This window comes from Cydia strobilella, chromosome 8 (genome assembly GCF_947568885.1).
Source record: "Cydia strobilella chromosome 8, ilCydStro3.1, whole genome shotgun sequence".
Classification (NCBI taxonomy): Eukaryota; Metazoa; Arthropoda; class Insecta; order Lepidoptera; family Tortricidae; genus Cydia; species Cydia strobilella.
In genome coordinates, this window is record NC_086048.1 from 5,678,302 (window position 1) to 5,705,128 (window position 26,827).

Sequence of the window (26,827 nt, forward strand, 5' to 3'; positions counted from 1 at the left end):
AGACCGAGGTCAGGTTGAATGAATAAAACCGTTATTTTTATGACCTGATGACAAAGATGGTTAGATATTTAAAAAATGAACTGGCCACCTATATACGAATGTTACGACGTAGCCGGCCTTTTCCCTCTATGTAGCAATAACTGTTCGTAGATCCTTTGACGCACCTTATCTGTCACTGAGCGTTATTCTGAGTTACATAGTTTGTTAACGGATTGTGATGTGTCATATTCTTACTCGTACTTACTAGTGTGTGCGTTGTATTATAAAAACAACAAAATCTTTGAATCGGCCCCATGAGTAAAGATTCGGGAGTTTTTCACCAATCTCTAGGTTTTGCTACCAATGGGAGGTAGTGCATAATTATTTATATTAATATTGTCTTGCATTTATATTGTCAGTATTCGTAAAATTTGCCACGAATTCGCAGTCTTTATTATTTTCTCGTCAGTTACCATCTTTTAGTTAGGTACTGCATTGACACACCCCCAGACACCTTAGATGCCAATAAAGGCGCACGTACAAGCTGCATTTATATTGCACGGCTGATTTATTGCAAGACGGCGTCGTCGTTGTCACCATGGATTTATTTGTGTTACAGGTCGCTGACAAGTTGTCAGCGACAATGAGCGTTGGAATTTTTGTGTGTATGACATAGGAGATATTACGCGAACCTTAGGGGGCGCCAAGGCGCCACTACCACCACAATCTAACAGTCTATCGCGAAACAAGAAAAACAGTATGTATAAGTTACTATATGGTTTACTAAAAAGGCTAGTGCTGCACATGCTGCCAGTCTGGTGGCTGAACATTGCAGTAATATCCCCTATTGAATATTTATGTAGGGTTTACAAATGTTTGACGTTTTTGCGTTTTCCTAGTCTAGTCGCGTAAGCATAAAAAATTGCAAGTCTGTGGTCTAGTCGCAGTTCAGTACCCGTACCATGAGTCACTGACAGAAAAGTGTCAACACAAACATATACGTAATTTACTTTTCCCTTCACTAGCTCGGAAAGCCGTCTTTTATCCTTTAAAACAAGCGGGGAAAAACGCATTTTATCCACTAGTGGGGAAAGTAAATTGACCTTGGATGGGGCGTGTTTAAGTAGCTTGACAGATAACAAAACGTAAAACGCTCATAATAATGGTTCGTTCGATATTAATTATCATTAAATAAATGGTTTGAGAATCTAATAAAAATACCAGATTTAGCTTTATTTAATGTTTTGAAGTCATAAACCTTAAAATTCCATAATAAACGTTTGTTTTTTAATAATTATGTTAAATATAATTCTGAACGCACAAGTTAAGTCGATGCAATTTCAAAACGCATCATTGACATTTCATACGTCAGAAATGTCAACATTGTCAACAAAAATTTTACTTAAAAACTTCTCACGTAAAAGTACAGAATTTCCAGTTTTTTGTTATAATATCGTACAAAAATGAGTGATTCCAGTTGATGAAGATGATCTAACGCCTGTGGATGTTGCACTTTCCTCGCTATAGTGAGGGGAAAAGTTTTGTGTTACACACGGGTGCAACTGTATTTTACTTCTCGTGTGTTAAAACACTCGCTACGCTCAGGATTCTATTTTAGAACCACTCGCTACGCTCAGGATTCTATTTTAGAACCACTCGCTTCGCTCGTGGTTCAACTATAGAATCCTTTCGCTTGCTTGTGTTTCAATTCCACACTCGCGGGTAAAATACAACTTTGCAGTCTTTGCACCCTTGTATAACAAATAACTATTCTATACATCTCGCTCGCACTAATATGTCACAGAAGTCTCAGTACGAGCGAGATGCATAGAAAGTAAGTTACGTTCACGCTAGCGTTTATGTCAGTGACAAACTGGTGGTAGCCACACAGGTGAGTTAAGAGTCCGCTTGGCTGCCATTTAGCTACCTAATACTACCGGTGGTCGAATACATTAAAATTAGACTTTTCTGCAGTTACCTTATTATTTTAATTCAAAGCGTATTCTGATAGAAATTAATTATTAAGCCAATCTTTCAGAAAGTTTCTAATTTGTGTCCCTTGGCTCAGTCCTATCATCCGGTTTGAAAGTTGCTAATAAAATAAACTATTCGCCTACTTACGTCAGATCGATAGCCCCTAAAGTAGGTACTTAATTACAAATGCAACGGTTTATTTATAGTTCAAGCGTTTCACGCGCAAATCACATTTATGTGCAACTGCTATTTACATTTCATTTAAACTGTAGTTATATTAAATACATCATGTTATTAATAACCCGAGTAACTCAACATCCTGCCGGTTGCGAACTCAATCGCCCGCGTATTGGTACTAATTTGAACGTTTAAAAGTTGCAACACGTCAAAAGCTGAGCGAATATTATTCCTATTATCTACGCGAGTGCAAGCAAGTCCAATACTGAAGCTAACCAGTCTAATATGACCTCAAAGACAGTAAACATCAGAGATAGTTTTATACTGGTTTGCCCAAGCGATCAACACGCCCGCCCCTCCTCGGTTAGTTGAAGTAACATCCCTGCTAAAAATACCTATCATAGCGTACGCGCATTTAATAAACCGCTTGAGCTACCCCCAATTGACTTTGTACCTTAATGTCATTGTGACAGAGTTGTGAATGAAACGTTGTTGGTATTAAAAACATGGTGGCGTATTAGTCGATGTAACGCGACGGAAACGTGTTCGTAATCCGCGGGATAGATGTCGCTGTCTGCATTAACCTATATAAATGTAGGGATGTCTGTCAAATCAAACATTATAAATAAATTCTATTAAAAAAGTATTAATATCATTTGAATGACATGTGTATGAATCCAAAAGTATTTGGGACAAGGTTTTCAGTTTTTATTTAAAAGTAAAAAAAAATTAGACTGGCTAGTCGGCTACACATAGGTAATGAATTTGCAGTGCACCCGCACGTAGTGTCTGCCGTGTTTTTATTGCTTTACAAGTGTGACTGCATTGATACAATGACACAGCGAATTCCATCATTATATTATTTCGCGAAACGCATCAGCACCCATCAACTCAGACAAAAGCTGCTGATCAAAGATCCAAAGATCTCCAGGATAATCTCTTGCGCTGGTCTCAATTCGTACTTTCCTTAGATCTTGACCACATGGTCAAAACTCAGGAATCTTTCAGGCGCAACGTATATCAATTTTTGAACAATATGCCCTACTGCCTTCTGAAAAGTAGGTAAGTATAAGTGGTCATTCTAAAAAAACTTGTGGCAAAAATTGAGATTCGAAATGGGCAGCCCTATCAGTTGCATACATAATAAACACGCGTCATACTCGTACGCAGCTGACGGAATATAATTTACGGCACTTGCGTAGTATTTGTTCACCATGTCGCTGGACAGATCATTCATAAACATTATCTTACTGTCCTACACAAATCAACCTAGAAACACCATATAACGATTTTCGAGTGACGAAATCGAACGACCAAAATTCAAAAATCGGCCCCCTAGGTCCCTAAACTTCCTATTAGCTCACGCATGTTCCATATGTAAGGCCAGGATTACAATCGTAAGTTTCACTTACGTAAGTAGGGACACAGCTACACTACAGAAAAAGATATGAATATCGTTATCTCATTCTAGCAAATAGCTTTGTCTCTACTTACGTAAGTAAAACTTACAAGTGTAATCCTGGCCTTAAGTAGACGTTCATATATTTCGTGTAAGTATATTCATATGTATTGCATCGTAGACTTCAAATAAAGAGCAGCATTAGAATTTAAATATCAATTCGATTTTATCAGTATCAACTATCACAGCGAGTAATATTAAACCAATATCAAAACAGTACCAGACTTTTCTAGTTCAAATGCCAGAATGCCACTCCTGTTGTGATACCAGCAGCAGCAGCAACACAGAGACATCTTTCGGCAGTTTATTGCAGCTCAATAAAAAGTTTGTGAAAGTTTCTACTAGATGGCTCTGTAGATACCAAAACGGCACCAATTTTTTCACATTCGAATCCAACTTTAATAATTTGATATATAATAATATATCAAATACAACAATAATAATTGTGATTTGATATTACCATAAGTGATAATCGAAAATCAGTAATATTTTTTGCCCCAAAATTCAGTAAACAATTAAGGAGTATTCGGTTAATTCCGAAAAGTTTAGAATGTCGGGTAATTCTAATATGATGGATCTAGGTATAGGTTATTTTAAGAATTAGCCGACATATTGAAATAGACAATATTATTGTTTTCGGTTACCGCGATAGTTGGGTACTCATGAAATAAAACGGGAGACCGCCTGTAAAGGGTTCGGAACGTCGGGATTTACTTTAAATTCATTATACGCGACATAATCCGTTCTCCGAGAAAATAAATCTTTTTTTATCTAATTCAATTCAAATTCAAACACGCGCATGAAACAGTAAGAAATAAAGATATAAATCAGGTACACGTGATCTTTCCTCGTGCTGGATTCCGTGAGTCACCCGTCACCCGCCCACCGCATGTAATGACAACAAGTAACAAGGACAAAATCATTCATAAAGCTGAACAGTCTTAAATTAAATGTAACTACGACATAACTAAACATATATCTACAGCTAAATATTAGCCCCATTGGATATTGTATATTTGCTTCAATACGGCGCCGGACCAGTGATGGTGAGAAAAAAGTGATTTCTGAAAAAGGGAGACTTTTTCGACGGGGAATGTATGAGAATTGTAAAGGGGAAATTACTTTTCAGCCTGGCAATATCAGTTTTCTTGAAGCCTATGAATTACTATATGTATTTACATACGACACAGTTCTAGAGATCCTGGTGGTAGAAACTATGAATGAATTCCATTCATAATTTATTCATGCAATATGAACATATTTCACTCATTTTGTAACTACTAATGTGCACAGTTAGCTTATATAGTTAGATGGATGGATGGCAGTAGCTTTGTTTTTATATCCGTTTCTGCGACAATTTTCGAGATAGGTTTCCAATCAAGCCCGCTTCTTTAGATATAATAAGATAAGATAAAATTTATTTCATTGAAAAAAACAAAATTTACAAAATTTTAAACACTCATAATACGCTTCAATAGTACATACTTAAATACTATAAATGTTCAAACATGGTTCAGAAAAGTAAACATGAAATATAATATAAGATCTTGTAAGCAAAAATTGTAACTGGCTCTAACATATTTTACATCAATACCCAAACTAGTGTAAGTAACTTAATACAGTATCTTATGCAGCCGGGAAAGGACTAAAATGAAGAGTAGGAGAATAATATATTGAAAATGGACAAGATACATACATCTCACGTGCTTACTGCCCACTACTATTAAACCAGCGTACTATTTACTTTATAAATAGACATAAACATAGGAAATGCATCTCACCTGTCATCGGCGGCCTCATTCACCTGCCGCGAGACCGTAGCGTAGGCCGTGACCCCACCCCGTGGCCCTTGCTAATAATAACGAATAGTTTTTGCATAACGTTATGCAACGCAGCGTTACTGAACGGGGTTACGGATTACATAATACTGGTGTAGATATGTCATTTCCGGCAACGTTGACTTTTTTAGGGTTCCGTAGTCAACTACTTGTTACTATTACTACCTACGTCGTTGTCAATTCGTAATGTTATTATGAATCCGCGTTATTGTTGCAACAGGTTCGTAATGCGCAATGCGCCTATAAAATAATGCAATTTTGATAACAACTTTAAGGTGCAATGCTATGTCATAATTTCCTACGTTATTAAAATGTCGATTGGCGTTTGCTATAAACAATTGTCACTTGTTAGGGGTTATTGATATTTACGTTTGCTAGCCCGATAGGCTCCTTTCCTCAGGACTCGTCGTCGCATTTACATTTACTTGGTAAATAGGCATAAACATAGGAAATGTGTCTCACCTGTCATCGGCGGTGGCCCCATTCACCTGCCGCGAGACCGTAGGGTGCGAAACCTACCGTGACCCCACCCCTTGCTATTAATAACGAATAGTTTTTGCATAACGTTATGCAACACAGCGTTACTAAACGGGGCTACGGATTACTTAATACTGGAGGAGATATGCCAGTTTTCTGGAAACGTTGACGTTTTTTTACCGCGTGGTCGTCAACACTCTACTCGTTGTCATTGTTACGCGTTATTGTTACAAATAAGTAAGAGCGACGCAGTATACCCATAAATTTATGTTATTTGATATTGAAAAAATAATAAAAATACACCTAGGTGTAGTTTGTGACGTAACTTAATTTATAATTTAAAATTTAAAAAAGTATATATATATTTAAGGGGAGAACTTTATTGTCTTTGTTGAATAAAGAATTTTGTTGAATTTATACATGGAGCAAAACTAAAAAATATTTTTCTGTAAAAATTTACATGTGGCACGTGTAGTTTTAGAATTTTTAGTCCTAGTTAACCTAACATTAAGTAAAATTGTCAACCGGTTATAACACTCTTTGTTACAACTACCTACTGTTTTTGGTCTCCGCGATACAGGCGCGCCTAGTGCGGCTGCGGGTACCAAAGTTAATCTTACACGAATTGTAAACTCTTAGTTAATAAATATTTTTTCATTTTTCATTTTTTCATTCAATACGTAGGTATATTAAAAAAAATGCTTTAAGGTTCGAAAAAAAATTTGTAACTTTTGAACCGGCCGTACAATATAATTACCTACCTACCTATGTGAAAAAAATCTTAATAAATACAGCCCACGAAAATTATCTTCAACATGATCGGTCCGGCCATTTATGATCATCTAACGATATGGCTACTTTTTTTCTGTAAATGTCGACGGTGTATCTGTCCAATTATGTAATCTATGGAGTTCTATATGAATATTGAACGGGCCGATCGTCACGCACGGCACCATTTTGTTTCGTCACTTAATCAACTGTATTTAGACCGGAATTGTCTATATTTCCATTATGGTTATGGATTATGATTAGGGTTCCGTTCTTTAGTAGGTTATACCAATTGGCTCTGTGCGAAGTGCTTAGTGTGAGAAATACATATAAGCGACGGCAACGCACAGGATGGTAAAAAAGAGACATTTTGTGAGACAAAATGTTCATACTGTTTGACAATTGTCAACTGACAGCTAGCTAAAGTGTCCCACACCCGCTAGGGCGGCGCGGCGTCACGGTCATGCACGGCTAGGGAACACACCAATCTATTATTGGTCAATAAAACTAAAGGAGGTCCTTTTAATCTACAATCATCAATCATCAAATAAAAAAAAATGCTGTGTGCGCCGAAAATAGGGAATATTACGCGACACTCTGCGTTGGGGGCTACCACAATTTAAGGGTCTATCGCGAAACCAGAAAATCTAAATTTCGTTATCTAACATCTCTTTCACTCTTGCATATTCGAGCGATAAAGATGCAGATAGCGAAATTATGGATTCGCGTTTCCTAGTAGGTCCTCTGTAAGCAAACCGCTTTGATGCATCCGATGCATCAATGTCATATTTTATTATCTCTGAAAACTTGTCAAAAATCTGTTGAAGGTATACAGTATGTATAAGTTACTCTATGGTTTACTAAAAAGGCTAGTGCTGCACTCTGGTGGCAGAACATTGCAGTAATATCCCCTATTATTAATGTGTTGCCGTGGTGACCCATATGATATGACATTTCGTGGACTAATATCGTTCGAGAAATGGGCCCCAGTTGGAGTCTGAGGTTGCTAAGCGGGCGAGGTGTTCAGAATTACCTTGGCACTCATGCTTGGCACGCTTATACTCTCTTAACAATAAAGTCGCGTCAAGATCATTTTGAACACCTCGCCCGCTTAGCAACTTCGGCTGCTGACTGTACCTACCTTGTTTCTATTAACCCTTGGAAACAGAAAACGGTCACGATTAAAATTTAGTAGCGGTACCTAAAGCTCGCTAGAAAATCTACACTCTAATACATAAAGTACTACACTACACTACAGATTTTCTTTATTAGTAGAGCACCATGTCGTACACACTACCTACACGCAGCCAATAAAAACAGGATTTACACAAATACAATGTTTACATTACATTTAGGCACAATCTCAAATGCTAATTTCGAACTCAACGTTTTATTAAAGATTTATAACTAACAAATTGGCGTTCATGCTTGTTTACTTTGAAACTGCGCATGTAAGTGATAATTTAATGACACTATGATAATGAGCGTGTGTTTCATGAGAAACTTATTTCTAAATTACAGAAAAAGTCGCACGGAACCCGCTCTAAAATTCTAAAAGACCAGTAGCACAAACGTCGAAAGATTTACACCAGCAATTATGTTTAAATTTATGTTCGTTAATATGACATAACACAACGGACAAGTGGACGAATCTAATAATAAAAAACATTAAATACTATATTATTTCAGTTTGCAGTCAAGTGGTGGTGCGTTGTCTTTGTTATCTCTAATAATTATAATTAAAAAAATTAAAATTAAAATATCTTTATTTATCAATTAATACAATTTCACAGGCACATTGCAGTGAACCCCACACTAGGCATGGCCTGTATCGCGGGGTTCAAGGTCATTACGAGTTATATTAAACCAATAGTATTACATATATTAAACAAAAGGATAAAAGAAAAAGAGGAGTGTGAAGTGTGAACTTGTGTGTGTGTGTAAGCTTGTTGTGAGGAGGGAGTGAGATGTGTGTTTGTGTGAAATCTAAAAGTGTAATGTATTAATTGTGTTCGTTAAAATTATAATCGGACAATCATATGGTATATATAATCACAATGGCGGCAGATAAACCGTACGCGGTTTTCGTTCGCTGTTTCCAATATTTGTACATAGTATTTTAAGATTGTTTTTGGATAAATAAAAAAAAAAAAAAAAACATCTTACACAAAACAACCAAGACCCATAATAAGCTTAAAAAGGCTTGTGTTATGGGTACTAGATAGCGATATATAATATAATATAATATAATATAATATAATATAATATAATATAATATATATGAACACTTATAAACATAAGAAATATTCACAACTCCATATAAAGCTCAAAAAAAATCAAGTTCATAAAACTTCTTATAAACTCATTTGTAAAAATTTAATTTACAGGTAAGTCATCTCGACTTCCGCGATCCCTAAAATGGGATTTGTGAGCCTGCATCGGGGAAAAACAAGAAAACACGTCGAAGGAAACGGTGAGATAAACAGGATAAACATAAACAAGTCGTAAATACGCGTAATTAGCACCTTCTTCGAAAACACTTGTAAATCGGATTAATAAGATCAACGTGTTCGACGCATGACGTTATTGATTAAAAATAGATGTATTAAATATATTAATAACGGGTCACTCACGTATTTTAAGTCGAAAAACGCTCGACATGTTTCACTCCCGCGTAGCGAGTAGTGTCATCAGGAGCTTTCGTTGACGGTGACGGACCGGCGCAGACTGTGTCTCACGGAAGTTTTGTTATTAAAAATAGATGGTTCAGTGAATCAACTTTTTAGTGACATTCGTTGCTATGGTTACGGTTAGTTTGTCTAAGGGAAGGACCACTCTTACTACCTAAAAAAACCCACTCCTAATTAATAAATATTTTGTCCCGTTGTGGTGCCACAACTTCCTTTGGACAACGGGACATAATGACAATACAGAAAAAGTTGATCCACCCATTTATGTCCATCGGAATGGAACTAGGTACAATAGACCCACTCCTAATTAATACATATTTTGTCCCGTTGTGGCACACTGTGTCATTATTATCTTTTGGAAAACGGGACATAATAACAATACAAAAAAAGTTGATCCACCCATTTATGTTCATCGGAATGGAACTAGGTACAGTCGTTAGGTTCATCGGAATGGAACTAGGTACAGTCGCCATCAGATATATGGGAGCGGCCAAGGTACTCACAAATATCTGAACACGCCTCTATTGTCCAGTGCGTGTTCAGATATTTTTGAGCACCTTGGCCGCACCGATATATCTGATGGCGACTGTACAATAGGGGTATCTACACCTTGAAATTTTTATATACTTATGCTAATGTTAGAGCTAAATAAGTGTTCCGTTTTTCAAAACAAAGTTTTGCACGTAATACTAAAAACAAGCTTCCATCGAGTTTAAATTAGAGTCTAAAATCGTTACTAAAATTGACAGGGAAAAACTATCATTTTAACAAATCCAATTGTTTGATGACTTTATGACCTACGATTCTCTCAGTCCCTAGCAAAATGTTATGAGTTTATAAAAGACATAATCTACGTGACGCTTGGGTTCCTTTCAGTTGGTTTCTTTTGGGTTCCAATCTATCTAGGTAACCGAAAACAAGTAGGTACACAATCTAATCGTTTTCTAGAGAAGGTATGCGATTTCAAATAATAAAAGAAAACGAACTCAGTAAAGCTTGTTAGATGTGAAAGTGTCCGTGTGAAAAGATCTTTTGTTAGTTTTTCTCGACGCAATCTTTATAGCGGATATCAAATCCCTGTGCACTGTGGGAGACTTCATTTGAAAATCCGTTAGTTTGGTGTCTAAAAAATTGGTATAGTTAAGTAAAAAACCGGACAAGTGCGAGTCGGACTCGTCCACCGAGGGTAGTAAGGATATTTTTTAGTATTTGTTGTTATAGCGTCAACAGATATACATCATCTGTGAAAATTTCAACTGACCTAGCTATCACGGTTCATGAGATACAGCCTGGTGACGGTAACAGACAGAGAGACGGACAGACGGACAATGGAGTCTTAGTAATAGGGTCCCATTTTTACCCTTTGGGTACGGAACCCTAAAAAGTGTCCAATTTACTTGACTTAGGGTCGAGATGAATATGGATTGCATTGTAACTGCAACTTGCATAGAAGCTGTGCAGTCGGTGTGCAACTAAGTTGCAGCTGGAGATGTGGTCTAGGTCGGCTTTAAAACCCGTTTTAGACCACACTATTTCTAGGATCCTAGCTATTTTTAGAACAGGGAAGTGTAACAGGAGTTAGGGCACTTAGAGAGTAGGGGAGGAATAGGGAGACACAGGATTCCTTCACAAGTAATGCGGATCCGGCCAAATCAAATACAATAAAAGAGGTTTGCCGGCTTCTGGATTTCAGATTTGACAAAACTAGAGTAGAGAGTTTTTGACGGTATTTAAACATCAACTTACCTATTATGTGATAACTTTGAATTATCTAATTGGTAGAACCCTGCTGAAGCAGAAGATCAGTGTATTCTAAGTAATAGAGAATGGCATTAATGCGTAAATGTTAATTGCATCAACGAAGCGTATAGGTGGTTACACCCGTTTCTTCAAAGAGCAAGCTAGGAAACATACTGTCGAATTCACTCATCCATGCGATTCCACTCAAAGTTGGTTGACCCCCTCACCTTTTAGAAACACGACCCATATTTAACCGCCATCCGTCTGTTTTATTTACAAAACAAATTCAAACTGAAACATTCCGCTCTAAAAATTACCTATGCATAAAAATTACTCAGCAATATCCTAAAAATATGGCGGGATAACCTAAAAATATGCGAATACATTTTATTAAACCTCATGTTTACACGACGATATTTTCTTCTCGTTCGCTACCAGGAACTCTTTAGTGATGTGCCAGTTCTATAGTGCACCTAATCGATAAGCGGGTAAAATAGCAAATCGGTTCATAATACTGCTTCGGATTTATCGCGGAGTGTAAGAGCGGGTATTTATATTAAGTAGGGGAGCTGTCAGCAACTAACGCCGACGCTGCTCTTGGATGGCGGCATACAATAAAGATTTTAATCGGAGCGAGGGTTCCGATTAGAAGGTACCAGATGGTCCATATTATCTATGAACAGCGCCAACTTAACTCAGACGTAAAAGATTCTAGTATAAGGAAGGTCAGTTTATGAAGAAGTCTAGTTTAAGTATTATTTTCTACTTACTAAGAATAACATACATTATTAATCGCACCTAATCTAATTTTGAAACACAACGTTGTCTACGTACGAGTATGTACCGTTCGTATATGTATGGTATACTAGTTTACACTTTTTATATATATTGTTTAAATTAGTGACCATCAAATAATAAAATCACTTACTGCATTAACAATAATAAATGTGTTAACAACACTAATATTTAATGTTATTTCATATCTAGATACATCTCTACATATTAACAGAACACATATACATATATAAAAACTAAAGTTAAACAAAACATAACGTTTTACTGAAGCTAAATGCGTGTGTTAATGTAGCAATCATAAAATTGTGAGATCTGAAATTGAGCCAATTTGCATTTACATCGGGCAAAATGGACAAAAAGAGACGAAACATTGCACGAATTGATTAGTATTTTATTTATTAAGTAATGAGCGTTTAATGAAATTAACAAACCATTCAGAGTAATTCAGACGTGACAGCCCAACCATTACAAAGACCATTTGTGTCACGGTAAGCTCTTTTAAGCGCCTACAGGATTACAAAGAAAATAATTGAGATGATTATAATGAATTCAAAATGTGAATAATAAGGAAATATCCAACAGGATTTATGTTAAAGGTCGCACTTAGCGCTCTCGGCTAGACCGTCCAACTAATAATAATCTTCCACGTGAAATGTTTTGGCTGGTGCTTTTTGTTCGCGGCGGTTATTTCAGTTTTCCAGTAGGATTTTGTAAAGTAACAGCTCTGGCCGTATCCGCCGTGCAGCGGCTTATGATCAGATATAATTGTAACGAAATATCACCGGCGTGCTAAGTGCTTAATACCTTATAATTACAAACACAGAGGTCATTTTTTTTTCTTTCGGTTTAAATAGAAATGTGCTACGTGTGTGTGAAAAGTGATTAGTGCGATTGATGTATCAAAAAGGTTGTGAGCTTAGTGGTGTGGGTGAATTAATACATAAATATGACGGAAATCTTCGGATCGTGGAACAAGCCCGAGGGCGATGGAGAGGTGGAGGAGACCGTAGAAACCGTGGAAACGGTCACCACCACTACCAAGACAAAGAGGACAGTTCCACGAGTAAGTTCAAATGACGGGTCGCGGTCGGCGCTATGGGTATTTATTTCTTGTGAAGAGAGTATTATTTACAAAAATATAGGGCTACATTTAAAAGTACAGCTAATAACTAAATTATTGTGATTTAGAAGAAGCGCTTTAATTTACCCCTGTATTTCCCCTAGGGACGGTACGTTCGAACCGATGGTGTATTTTCGCTTCCACGTATTCCACCGACCGGCAGTCGCATTCGGGTTTCGTAAATAAAACGAAATAATTCTATTCGACTGAGATTAATTGGTGACTTATCTTTTCGGTTACAAAAGCGCAATAAAATTAAACCTAGGTACGTGGGCTCTAAATACCTCTTGTATTTGCCAAAGTATTAGGAAAAAGTAATAAGTTCCAGAAACAAACATTCCGTCTCGTCGCTCGTATTTCATGCATTCCTCACCTCGTTTAACTCAAACCTTTGCGAAAACTGTCTAGACTTTATCCACATTCTGCGTAATACACGTCGTGGAGTTAGATATCCTGTATTGTGTTGAGCTGTTTATTTTGGACAGTTCCAGCGTCGAGCGTGTCACGGGCGTCATTATGCAATGCTGATATGAACCAGCTCCCCAAGGTTAAGGCGAACATGTCATGTCAACTGATGAATAAACTCACTGATGTTTAAAAATATCTTTAAAAAAAACTTGGCAAATCGTGTTTTGATATAAATTTACCTCTGTTGCCAAATGTTTGGAGGCAAACATTCGGTTTCGGTTGGGAAAAGCGTTAATTGGTCTAATATAACGTTACAAAAACATTTTATTTTAGTTGCCTAAGTTCTTATTTTATTAACAATGTCCCGAATATCATATTACAAAAGTTGTTAACTACACTTTCAACAACTTCATGACGACAATCATTAAAAAACCTCTTAAAAACAAACAAAATAATGTATCTCTGATAACACTTCCTACATACATTCTAACGCCAACGTTTTTGCCGATAACTATCAGAAATCGTCAATGTACTACGTCGATTTTTATCACGCGTGAGATGTTAATTTGCTTTGCGTCTCCTTCTTGGCACACGCAGCGTGTCAAATTTGTTTGTTTGCTTTGTTGCTTCATGCTTCACGTAGGTGAAATGCTTCGGAAATATATAATTATGAGCTTCCAACATCCTCCATTGACGTGTAGAACGGGACGTTGTTGTATTATAAAAAAAATACTCACGACATACTACCTATATAGTAATACTACCTGCCTATATACTAATAGTATCTCTAAAAAAATACTAGAATAGCATCATATGGTGCTAAACATATTTTTATTCCATAAATTACACCAGTTCTGTTCCTGTAGAGCTAATCAATCTAATCATATCCAGACCATAAGTAATTTTCGAGTTTGTAAACTCTCCTTGTAAGCTAAATAAATGCTGCAAAATCCTAAAACTACGAAAAATATTATTACGCTGGTCCAGGAATCCCCAAGGTCATAAAGCTTTAAGTAGCAATAAAACAAAGGTTCAATATTTATTCACGGGGGTATTTTTGTGAATTTCTTTATGTTATTTAACTAGTACTTAAGTATTAGGTGTGATAAAACGCGAAATATGAACGCCACTGGATCAACGTAATACCGTTATTCTCTTATTGATTCCCATGGACATAATTGTTTTCTATTCCTGTTCATGAATTGTGCACAGTAATAGTGTGAGGTTTTTTGCTAGGGTCATCAACCTCAAGATGTGAGATCATCCAATCAGTCTAGATGCCTTGTATGGTAACTTGACAACCAGCTTGCCTCATATTTCCATAATCCCTAGCGAAGTATGAATGGGTATTGCTTCAGGAAATTCTTGAGCAGGTTAGGTTTATTGGCACGGAATAGTTAATTAGAAGACAAGCCATTTTAAAAAATTCACCTTTAAAAATCAAAACTCACTAATTACGACTACAAGTTCATAGCTATAATAGTGAACCGCATTAGTACCAATTTAAGGTTGATTTTTGTTTAATTATTTTTAGTACCTAATTAGTGTGTTTTGGTTGTCACCTTACGAAATGTACCTACACAACTACAATAGGCAGGTAAATAAGAAATCATTAAAATTTTGCAATGGGTTTTTTAAAATAAAAAATCTATTTTAACTGTCGATATCGATAAAAATGCTTGTCAAGGCCTACACGCGTCACAATTTTGAACCTTAAATCAGTGGATTGACATATTAATCCTAGTTTTGTTGCATAGTTCATGGCTAGGTACTCCAACGTATTTAGGATAGGTACCTATTTAAATTATTTTTATTTACTAACTTATGAATTAAGAAATATGATCCGCTAGATAACAAAATCTACAAATGAACATTGTTAACATTTTAGCAAATCAATTAAGGCCGATAGAAATCGTGGCACTGAAGAAATTGCCTTATTCAGCCCATGCACGAACGTATTCATGAGGCAAATGTTGGATCGTGAATCGTGAGGTGTTGATAGTCGTGTCTGATGCCCGTGAGAACAAAGACAGTGATCATCGTTAGCACGTTGTTTTTCTAAATTAGTAGTAAAAGTAGAGGCAAAGCGCTGGTGGCCTAGCGGTAAGAGCGTGCGACTTTCAATCCGGAGGTCGCGGGTTCAAACCCCGGCTCGTACCAATAAGTTTTTCGGAACTTATGTATGAAATATCATTTGATATTTACCAGTTGCTTTTCGGTGAAGGAAATCATCGTGAGGAAACCGGACTAATCCCGATAAGGCCTAGTTTCCCCTCTGGGTTGGAAGATCATATGGCAGTCGCTTTCGTAAAAATTATATAGTGCCTACGTCAATTCTTGGGATTAGTCAAGCGGACCCCAAAAATGCCGGGACACCGCGAGGAAGAAGAGAAGAGTAAAAGTAGAGGCAAAAGATAAACGCCCTGGTGCGGTGGTGCTGCAGGAGAATGCTTGATATTAAGGAGTTTCATACCAACGAGTCTATACTCCAAGGATTTACAGTTAAATGTTGAATTAACTACCTTGTTCTATGGGTCTACAATACTCGCGATTTTGATACATAGCGGCATTTGATCGAGAGTTACATCTCAGTAATCGGCAACGTATCAAAAATCGCATGCAATTATCGATGACGTCTGTAGAGCCTATTAGAGACAACACATTTCATTATCTCGTAGGGGAGAGAGTTGCCTCTCTATCGATAGTTAATGGAGTTGAGAACTTGGAGCTATCATATCTTACATAGCAAGGCGTATGCCTGGTGCTACTAAAGCTTTCTATCCTATATGCAGATCCATATAGGTTCCAGTTGATAGGGAACAATTACTTTAATGGTGGGTGCATTAAGGTTGTTGCGGGTGTATGGCTCATTAAATAACACAACCACTTCTATCACAACGTAAGTATGTGTCTGCCATATGAGAGTAAGTACTTCGTAAATGCTACCTCAGCGGAGAATGACCCTTTGTTCCTCAGACAATGGAGTTGTAGCCGAGTGCTGTTTAGATAAAGCACGATGCCATTTTCTTGCGAAATCGTTATTAGTTCGGTATATCGTAAACTTAGAGCTTAATACACAACGAATTTGGAATGTCATCATCGTTATTATCTCCAGACTATGAACGTCCACTGCAGAGGGCCTACCGCGAACCACGTTCGACGTGTTGCGTCTCTGTCGCAATTGTAAATTGTAAATAGTACGTAAGTGTGACAGGGAGGCAACACGTCGAACGTGGTTTCATTGTAGTCCCTCAGAGTCAGGGCCCAAGGCTTCTTACTGAGTCCGTCTAAGCTAATTTTGCAGCGATTTGAACAAAATAAAGTGATCTAGTGTCAGTAGAGTTAAGTGTCATGATAAACATCATATTTTCATAGAAATTTTATATTAATGATGATATTTCCACACTTTGTAATTGAAAATGCTATGCAGAGTTAGCTTGGTTCGATTTTAGTAGGTGTTTCGAGAAGGAAACTCTGAATGGGAAACAAAACACACCTTCCCTTGGCAATTATTATTCCCAATTCTGATGGTGGTTGGTGCTTTCCTCGTCGTTTCCTTCCACTTTGCCTGTTTGACGTATCGTGTCGGTTTAAAAAACATTGCAGCCCTCAAGATTTTTTTTTATTGAATCCATTCCATGACCACATCAGTCTTCCCCTCTCTATAAAATAAAAGACTATTAATCAGAAATTGTAGAAAAATACTGGAACATGAAGTTTGGCTTTTAAATTATCAGCTAAATCATTTACAGCGTTCGTAAGACAAAGTAAAATTTTCTTACAATAAAAATAGCGCTTATTCTCTACAGAACAAGTCTCCTTTGTTCTTAATTACCTATATAGAAGCTAAATCCGTAATCTGCTCAAAAAGGAAGTAAAAAGACAGAACGAAACCGCTTTACGATGAAAATTCGCAGTGTACAATCTAAAAGCGTCCGACTGAAACCACTATACCGTGAGTCACGCGCTCGACAAGCTTATATTTTGTACATACTTTATTTGTATCAGAGTTAAACCTAGAGCACAGACCTAGAGGTAAAACTACACAAAGTAAACCTTAGGTATTTCAAATCATTTCTTGCCCATGAGCGTGAGCGCAAGTCTGAATCTGGACACAAGTCAGCAATAAAATTGCCACACGGAAACCTCACAATGACTTGTCAAATGCAGGACCTTGTTACGCATGCGTATATACACTACGCATTAGATTTTGTATGCAGCCCGGCACTTGCAATTTCCGCCTTGTTAACAAACAACTGCATGAATCCCGTTCGCCGAAACGAGCACCAAAATACACTAGACGTTTTATTAACAAGTATGATGAATATACTGAAACAAACTAGCCACTACGCATAATGACCGGAAGTGACATTTGAAAAATCGTTTACTGTACTCTAAACTCTTGGTTTATTTACCAGTATTCCCGGTCTTGACCCGTATCCCATCAGTTCCTAAATCATAGGATCATCTCGCCAACGCAGTCGACGAGGTTGCCGCTACCCCGGGATCGATTTTATGGGGACCAATTGGTGGTGGCCCACAAGTTACTTGGTATTAATTCAATATATTAAATATAGGTAAGTATTCCAAGTTTTAACTTGCTTTCAAATGTCACATACGGTTGTCTTGCGTGATGGGCAGTACGAGTATTATAGCCCTTTGTATTCTTTATTAGTTGGCACGAGAAAAAGCCCTTTATACCTACCTACTCTTTGTTCAAGTAAATGTCCACAATTACGCTTTAAATAATCTGTATTTAATTGCTACTTAGCAACTTATAATGAAAGCGAAACAGACGTTTATTTTATTGCGATTTTCGACACATTGCCGACTAAGTAGGTACGGACGAAGATTTTAATTTATGACCTATTTCGTACCTTGACACAGTAACAATCAATATGAAAGCCACTAGAGACCTTATACTCGTACTATTGTCATTGTGACAAGGTACAAAATGGATCTGAAATTAAAAATGTTGACTACACAGAACTACAAACTACTACACCTACAAAAGCCGCAATGTATCGAAATTATCAAAAAATATGAAATAGTTATGTAAATCCGAACAAGCACAACATAAAAATACCTATATATATATAAAATAATACACACTGATTTAAAAAATAAAGAGAGCTTATTAGTCAATCACTACATGAAGTTGACTGTCAACTCTGGCTTTGAGACAGTTTTCACTTAGTTCCCACGTTTCACACTTTCCCAGCTGATCGGCAATCATTGGTCATTACACACATAACGATGCGTAGGTTATTGTTATTGTGTCATTGTTGCGGTGAAAATTTACTAGAGAAAGTAGGGATTTAGAAAATGACACGTATGAAGATTAAGAGGCGGCACGCTGTAGTGGTTTAACCGTGCGACTTTCAATTCAGAGAAATAATGTTATCTGCTTCTTTATTGCTCGAATATGTAAGTGTGTTAGAGAGGCAGATAAACGAAATTTGTATATCAGATTTTTGCGGTAGGCTCTCAGAGGTCATATTTAATTTTCTCTCTATCTCTAGCTCTATTAAAATAATATTAATTCTAATAGAGAGGTGGACGGTCATACGGCCGATACTCATGTACGGTTGTGAGACTTGGACACTAACACTTAAAGAAGAAAATAAACTCCTGGTGGCAGAAAGGAGAATCCTCAGAAAGATCCTGGGCCCTGTAAGGAGAGCAGATGGCAGTTTCAGGGTCCGTAAAAACGCCGAGATCGAAGATTTTGTGGCTGCGCCCAATATTATCGGCGAGACAAAAGCCCACCGCCTCCGCTGGCTTGGCCACGTACTAAGAATGGATGAGGATCGCGGCGTTAAAAGGGTATATCTGGGACGCTCGGTTAGGCGAAGGCCGGCCGGGCGTCCTAGGTATCGCTGGGGCGATGTGGTTAAAGCGGACTTGCGCGATCTTCAAGCCGATAACTGGCGGGAGATTGCGCAGGATCGAGACAACTGGCGTTTACTCGTGTCGGAGGCCAAGACTCATTTTGGGTCGCTGCGCCATTCAGTAAGTAATAGAGAGGTAAAGTCTAATAAAAAAACGTACCCCCTAGTTTGACAGCCGAAACAGCTGACGCTGGTCTGCATCTTATATTTTGTGGTCATTGCATTGTCAAACGTCGACTTGACAATCGATTTTCAAGTTACCGCATAATCTACGGAGCCGTAAGCTGCGTCATCACCTGTAAAATTTTCTTACACATCTCAATGTGTATAGTAGAAAATTTCGTAGCTAACTATGTATTTTGTTAATAGAGTCAAAGATCCATTGATCCATTGAAGCACAATCAATGGATCTTTGACTCTAATAATACGAAATACATACTTAGCTATGCTCCAGAAATGACGAAAAGAGTTACGAAACAGCCGTACGTGACATGGCGACAATGAATAGAAATTGACGAAGCGCCTCACCCAAAACTTGCATAATAGAATTTTTAATGCCTATTTAGGTACGACGATTTTCGAATCTCTGCTTTATTACATTATGCCATTTGACGGTCGAGGTTTCTTTAAATAGTTTAAATTAAGTACCACGAATTGACGATGCAGGACAGGTTAGGTTAAGAAGTAGTAGGTACCTCAGTCCTTCGGTCAGAAAAAACAGGCAACGATAAAACATTGTAACAATGAACAGCTGTGTTAAATAGTGTCTCAATCATTGATAACGATAACATTCGATACCGAGTAATTGTTCTGTCTATGTTTATTTACTGTAATTTTGCACTGCAACTTACCTACAATGGGTAAAATGAAAAGCTATAAAACTCTCGTTGAAAGTCATTGTTTGTAAACAAAAAGGAATGCGTACGTCGATACCGATCGAGCCAAACGCGTGTTGCTTTGAACAGCATTCACGAGTTTCCACGGCTTCGTATAGTTTAGTCATGTCTGATTCGTGTGCTCGGAATGGAAAGGGGTCGATGGTCGCGCGCCCTCAAACTGTTGGGGCATTTCGTGTCCAATAGTTTACAGAGCACAGACGTATTTTATAATTTGTGAAGCTTTGGTTTTTTTATGATAGTGCCTCCCGCGCTCACCAATCAGCGTGACCGATTGTATCATATCAATATTAAAACCTTAACAGATTTTAAAATCAGAATAAGCACCAGGGGTTTTAGTAGACTACAATACTGTTCACTATTTACGTATTGGTAGCTCTTTAAATATCGGGTGAAATCAGGAGTGGTGCTTAATGTTGTTTTTATCAATTATCAATTTGTATTATAACGACAATGGCAAGGATGAGTGTCCATTTAAAATTAATTACCTATACTTATACCTACTTAATATATATACCTATATTTCAAAACTAAAATGTGCCCGCTTGTGGTCACCGGACTACCATTCAGATTGAGTTAAACTACATACACTTATTAAGGGGTTGGGGGCACTTATTAAGTGTTTTAGCTATAGTGAAAGACCGCCCCTTTTCTGAACTCTCTATAGCCTTTATATCGTAAGCTAAATCTTTTCCAAGCTGTCGGCACCTCGTCCGAAGCCAGACGGGCCGATGACAGCCAAGAAAAGTGCTAATTGCGAACAAATGCAAATACAAATGTGCCTACGCTGCGAACCACTGCCGAGAATAGACGGCACTATGTGTAATCTCTGTTTTTAACCTTTCGTATGTGTGCAGTGATCAAAAATCGGAAGTTCGAACCTCGGTCGCAGAAAAACCCATTCTAAAATAAAAAACAAAAAAATTCTCAGAAATTCTCGGTCAACTCGGACAAGGATTCTTGTCATACGAGAGGTTAAAATACAGGGTGCCTAGCCAAGATGACAACGGCATGATAAATGCTACGAAAAGTCACGTGACTATTTCCATACGTTAAGTTTTGATTGGCTTTTCTATCAACGATTATCTTAGCCCCCAGATATAAAATGACTTAAGTACTATAGTAATTTTCGTATTAAAATTAGCTGTTGTTTGTCCTTAACTTTAACAAAATGCAAAATAAAATAACGTTACATAGCCTATGTCAGCCGGGATGACGTAAGAGACGGGACGATGATCATACATCCAAATCGGTTAAGGCATTCAGAAGTTATGGTGGAATAAACAAACTCACATATATACTACATAGGTACGTACAAACATGAACGCTAAAAACAATACACTCCTTTTTTTAGGCAGTCGTGTAAAAACGTTCCTACGCTAAGAGTCGGTGCCGGGAATAGAACAGCCGACGTTCATTTTACAGTTCTACATCTGCTATTTCAGTAAAGCGATCACTGTACAAAGTAGGCCTGCTTCTCAAAGTCGAAATACCTATACCAACTAAGTACCTAGCTAACAATACTAAAAGGTAGAGGAACATACTTAAATTATACTTCCTACATAAGGAAGTAGGGCTAAAAGAAAACAATGCGTAAATAAAATTGGATGAACAACTAAAACTGCATCGAAAATGAAACCTTATAAGGGCATAAGAACCAAATTAGAACCTTACCATGTAAAACATAAAGTCGAAAGTTTAGAAGTACGCGGTTAGTGCCCATGCAACATTCTTCTTCAAGGCATCTAGGCTTATAAATAGATTTTAATGCTAAGCACGAGATAGCTATTTACATTTTGGGAAGTGAAAAAGAATTATTGCGTTTAAAAATAGTACGCAAGGTTGAGCCTAAATAACAATTTAAATACACTGGAGTTCGCGCTGCTGTAACTCAAGATATGTCTTCTTCCTCACGTTATCCCGGCTTTATGCCACGCCTCATGGAAGCCTGGGGACCCTGGGGTGCGCTTGGCAACAAATAATACCGAGAATTGGCGTAGACACTAGTTTTTACAAAAGCGACTGCCATTCGACCTTCCAACAGGTCCAACCCAGAGGGGAAACTAGGCCTTGTTGGGATTATAGTCCGGTTTCCTTCACCGAAAAGCGACTGGTAAATATCAAATGATATTTCGTACATAAGTTCCGAAAAACTAATTGGTACGAGCCGGAGTTTGAACCCGCGACCTCCGGATTGAAAGTAGCACGCTCCTTCCGCTAGGCCACCAGCGCTTATACCACACACACATCATTAGTTCATCATTTGACTCAAGATATGTAAACAATAAAATATAATCTGTACTAAGCATTAAACAATGAATATTTAGATACTACTAACTTCTTCGTCTGTGGAATGATGATGATAATGATTCATAAAAACTATCCTATATCCTTTCCCGGGCCTCAAACGTGCTTTGGACAATTATATAAATAAATGAAATGAAATTTGACGTGTAATGTATGTGTACATTATTATTAATATAATAAATATCAATATGAACATTTAAAAAAAATTAAATATAATAAGCGGAATGCTGGGAGCGGTGAATTTTTTTAGTTCCTTTTAATTAAAAAAATGTAATATCATGCACTTGCAAACGTCTCTGGTCAGTACAAAATTAATGTAAGTACCTACCTACTTACACCTGTCAGTTACTACACTAGTGCGGTAATTAGCACTTTACGTGCCTGTGTCGAAAATTTAAAGGGTCATAACGTACTCTAAAACGTTGTATGATACACGTGCGAATAGGTACAATTCGCAACTCATGTCGATTTAAAACACTCCCTTCGGTCGAATCGCAAATTTCCTACTTTTCGCACTTAAATTGTATCGCTAAAATTTAATCCAAAGGTTCTGGAGCTAATGAATTAATAGGTACTTATAGAGTACTCTTTTATATCAGAAGTTCTGTGGAAAACAATAAAAACATAATTAATATTTCCGGAATCTCTAAACGAGTCCGACCGATAACAAAATCGATTACTGTGACGTAACAATGTGGAACACAGCTGTAATCGATTAACGATTTGATACGACTATTCGTTACACTGCAATATACAAAAAGATACTTGCATTAAAATATGGAACATTTCCTTTCTTTCCTTATACTCGTACTTCTTCTTCTTCTCTGTCGTATCGCTCTTGACAGAGCGGTCGTGGTCACGTTGAGGCGTCCGCATCGGTAGTAGAGGCGGACACAGCTCTTCGCACGATATCTCCCGCCATCTCTCCCTGTTGGCAGACTGTCTAGCACACTCAGATACGCGGTTTCCCACTGCGGACTTTATTTGGTCAGTCCAGTGCATAGGTGATTTGCCGCGCGATCTGGTTCCCTCCATTCTGCCTTGTACGACCAGTCGCTCTATGGAGTCGTTATCTCGCCTAGAGACATGTCCAAAGTACTGTAGTATACGCGACTGTACTACGGTCGATAAACGCTGTGTGATGCCGAGCTCCTGGAGTATGGACACGTTGGTGCGGAAGTCCGTCCACGATATCCCAAGCATCTTCCTCCAGCACCACATCTCCAGGGCATCTATCTTCCCCTTTTCCAACTCGCGCACTGTCCACGTCTCTGCCGCGTAAAGAAAAATGGGAAATACAAGTGTTCGCACGAGTCTGACCTTAGTGGCTTTGGTAATGTTGCGATTCCTCCATACTTTCTTTAACTCGACTCCATACTTTCTTATACTCGTACTTACCTATGTATTAAATTTTTTAGAAGCCTTGATCAACTCGTTTTCTATTGGAAAACCGGTTTTATTCTGTGTCAAATAAGTAGCTATATCGTAAATTATTCCTAATAATTAAAGCTTAGAGATCAATAATAGCGTTATTAAGCATATTAATTGATAATACTTGTTTATTGTGTGATATTTATGTTTCCTGGGTAGCTACGCTACGCATCGTGCATTAGGTATAATTTTGTACAACAATTCGTTTATTATCTTACTCGTCATACTTAATTTTCAAATCACTGATTTCTCTAAGATGAGAAGATTGAAATCATGCATTTATATTCTAGAACTCAGTAAATTAATGAATTCGCTAACATAGAGGGGTCAAAACCGTTCGGGAAAACGGGGGTCTTATCTTTCCGGTGAACATTATGAAAGTTAACGATATTGACTAAGGCTTTCATGGTATAGCTTTTAATAAGAAGAGAATGTTCAACCCTTTTTTTATTAAAAGCTATAAGAGCTTAGCATGTGCTCAGGGTCCGGCAAGATAATTAGATGTCCACAGAAAAGGCGCATAACATTAACTCATACTAAAAATTCGAATACAACCATTGTGGGCCCACGTCGTTAAAATTTTGCAACAAGCTTTCTGGCATTCACAGTTGGGTTAGGCGAATGAGGTTTATATGTAAGTGGTCGATGTACGGGATTCCCGTTGCGTGGGACCGGTTTGTTGACGCCATTATTTATGTCACACCCACTTAGGGTTCTTTATAGCCGCTTTTCTCAAACGACTTAAAATTATTCTCAAAACATTTTTGACATACTTTGAAAATGATGATAGTTATGGTAAACTTTAGCCAGAGTGATATACAGTATCAAAATAATATAATATATAATAATACATATAATAATATTTTCTAATTAGCATTGTTCATTTTTTTTTAAACCCCCATTTTTATTTTATTTTATATAATAATATTTTCTAATTCAGTGCCCAAAATTTTCACCTTATCGCATGCCATGGAAACATTCAGAATTATCTCTAAAAACATAGAGGACTGGTATTTGCTATATTTTTGGTGCAGACTGTAGCCTTTCTCATTGTACCTATTCGTATTTACAGAATTTGGAGGACCTCTCAGCAAACTCGTACTAAGCTTGTCCTATTTTTGTCTCTTAACACATATATGACCACAACAAATTTTTGGTTAATTAAATTTAAAATGAGTGGGAGTTTTTTTAGTTACAACGAAAGTAACCCACAGGACATAAATTGGACATGGGATAAATTGTAAACAAAAACATACCTATGTCTATTTCAGCTGTGGTTATACTGTTGTATATAAATCACATCGTATAAAATGATAACACAGACCTCTTTTCATTAAAACAAAGCACGCAATGCCGCTTATTTCACCTGTAATTAGAGCTTGGTGTTATTAACGCACACCCACGCACGCCTGCTATTCATATATGGCATTTCCTCGTGCGAACCACTATATTGTGATCTTCAATAGGACATGTCATTATCAGACTTCGTAGTCCGTAACTGACTGCAATGGCTATTTGCGTTACGACCTTTAGCCTTTGAGTAGCGAGCAGACGAAGTTTACCCCAGTAAACTGAGAATTACTCAATAGCGCCAATAAGGAGGCCAACCGGCTTTCCTACAAAAAGTGCTCGGCGACAGTGCAGATGTATCAACGACGGCAATCGTTTGAGTTGAATTGTCGCGCTACCGATTTTATTTTCGAGTAGTATTAATTTAAAGTCAATATCTGAACTTGACAAATTACCATCTCTTTTCGCTGAGTACCTATTCAATGTGCGGTTGCAGAGCAGTAGGTAAGGTACAAGATGCGCGTTGCTTTCGTTGGTGCACTATGCCCTACCTCCATTATACTCAATTAAACAACCATAAAAGTTACATTTCGATGCTAGTGCGGAAAGTCGCCTACGGCTCGTGGCAAGATATCTCGGTCCTCGTGAGGTAATGACATTTCCGCACGTGTATCGAACGACGTTTTTTAATACAGTTGCGAAAAAATAAGAAAAGCAACAAGTAAGGAATGGAATTCGAAACTTTTATATTATTAATTCTGTGACATCATTGACATTATGAAGAAGTGTTTTTCTAGCTTTTATTCGACTAGAATAGATTTTGTTATTATTATTGAACCCACTTCAATAAAAGTTTTTTTTTCAAATGCATGTTCTATAAGACAGAAACAATTGTAAATATTAAAACATTGTACTATTATTACCTAAATATTGTTATTTATGATTATTTGTGTATCGTATATTTATAAAAACAATATCGAATGTTGCCTTTGGAAACTTAAAACATTCTTGCAGTAAGAAAATACGCCTCTTCTTTGACAGGCGTTCCGTTCTATTCAGACAACTTATTAAGAACGGTTTTTCAACATTAAAAAATAAACGTGTTATAATACTTATAATGATGAAGAGGTAAGTAAAAAAATATGAAATATGCATATTTTTCGTATTCTTACATTAACAGTAGGTTTTTATGTTGATTACGACGTTTAAAGGATACTAATATTAACACTCATCAATAAGTAGTCATGAATTGGAACAAATAAAAATTAAAAAAAAATGGAAAAGTAAAAAGCACTAGTTCGCGAAAACCAACTTTCCGCACGCTAAACAGCCACGAAAAGTAGCACTTTTTGAGCAACTGTATTAAAATAGTACATTATGATACATGTGTGCTAAGTTGGACATTACACACGAGGCGATATTGTGCGCGCGAGCTGTAAGCGAGCGAGTGTAATGACCAATGCACACGCGTTTTTCAACACACTTGCGAGAAAAATCTTAGAAAGAAAAGAAAGATCTTCTGGTGCATGCTACTCATCTTTGGAGCGAGGCAATTGAGAGGCACGGTGAAGCCCTTGCGGTATCTCT

General features: G+C 37.3%; 1 protein-coding gene across 8 annotated transcripts in view; it reads left to right on the plus strand.

Moving 5' to 3' along the window:
• Positions 1-26,827, plus strand: part of LOC134743513 (tropomodulin-1) — a 268,940-nt gene that overhangs the window by 51,079 nt on the left and 191,034 nt on the right. For 5 of the 8 annotated variants that reach the window (XR_010128021.1, XR_010128025.1, XR_010128024.1 and 2 more), the window contains exon 1: positions 12,695-12,960. The exons of 1 other annotated variant lie outside the window; for it this stretch is intronic. Coding sequence is in view for 2 of the 7 variants with exons in the window: in XM_063676994.1 (XP_063533064.1) it covers positions 12,844-12,960 (117 nt within the window). In the remaining 5 variants the exon portion in view is untranslated. Of the gene's footprint in view, positions 1-12,693; positions 12,961-26,827 lie in introns of those variants that run through there. 2 more of the 8 variants (XR_010128022.1, XR_010128023.1) reach the window with 1 other exon arrangement.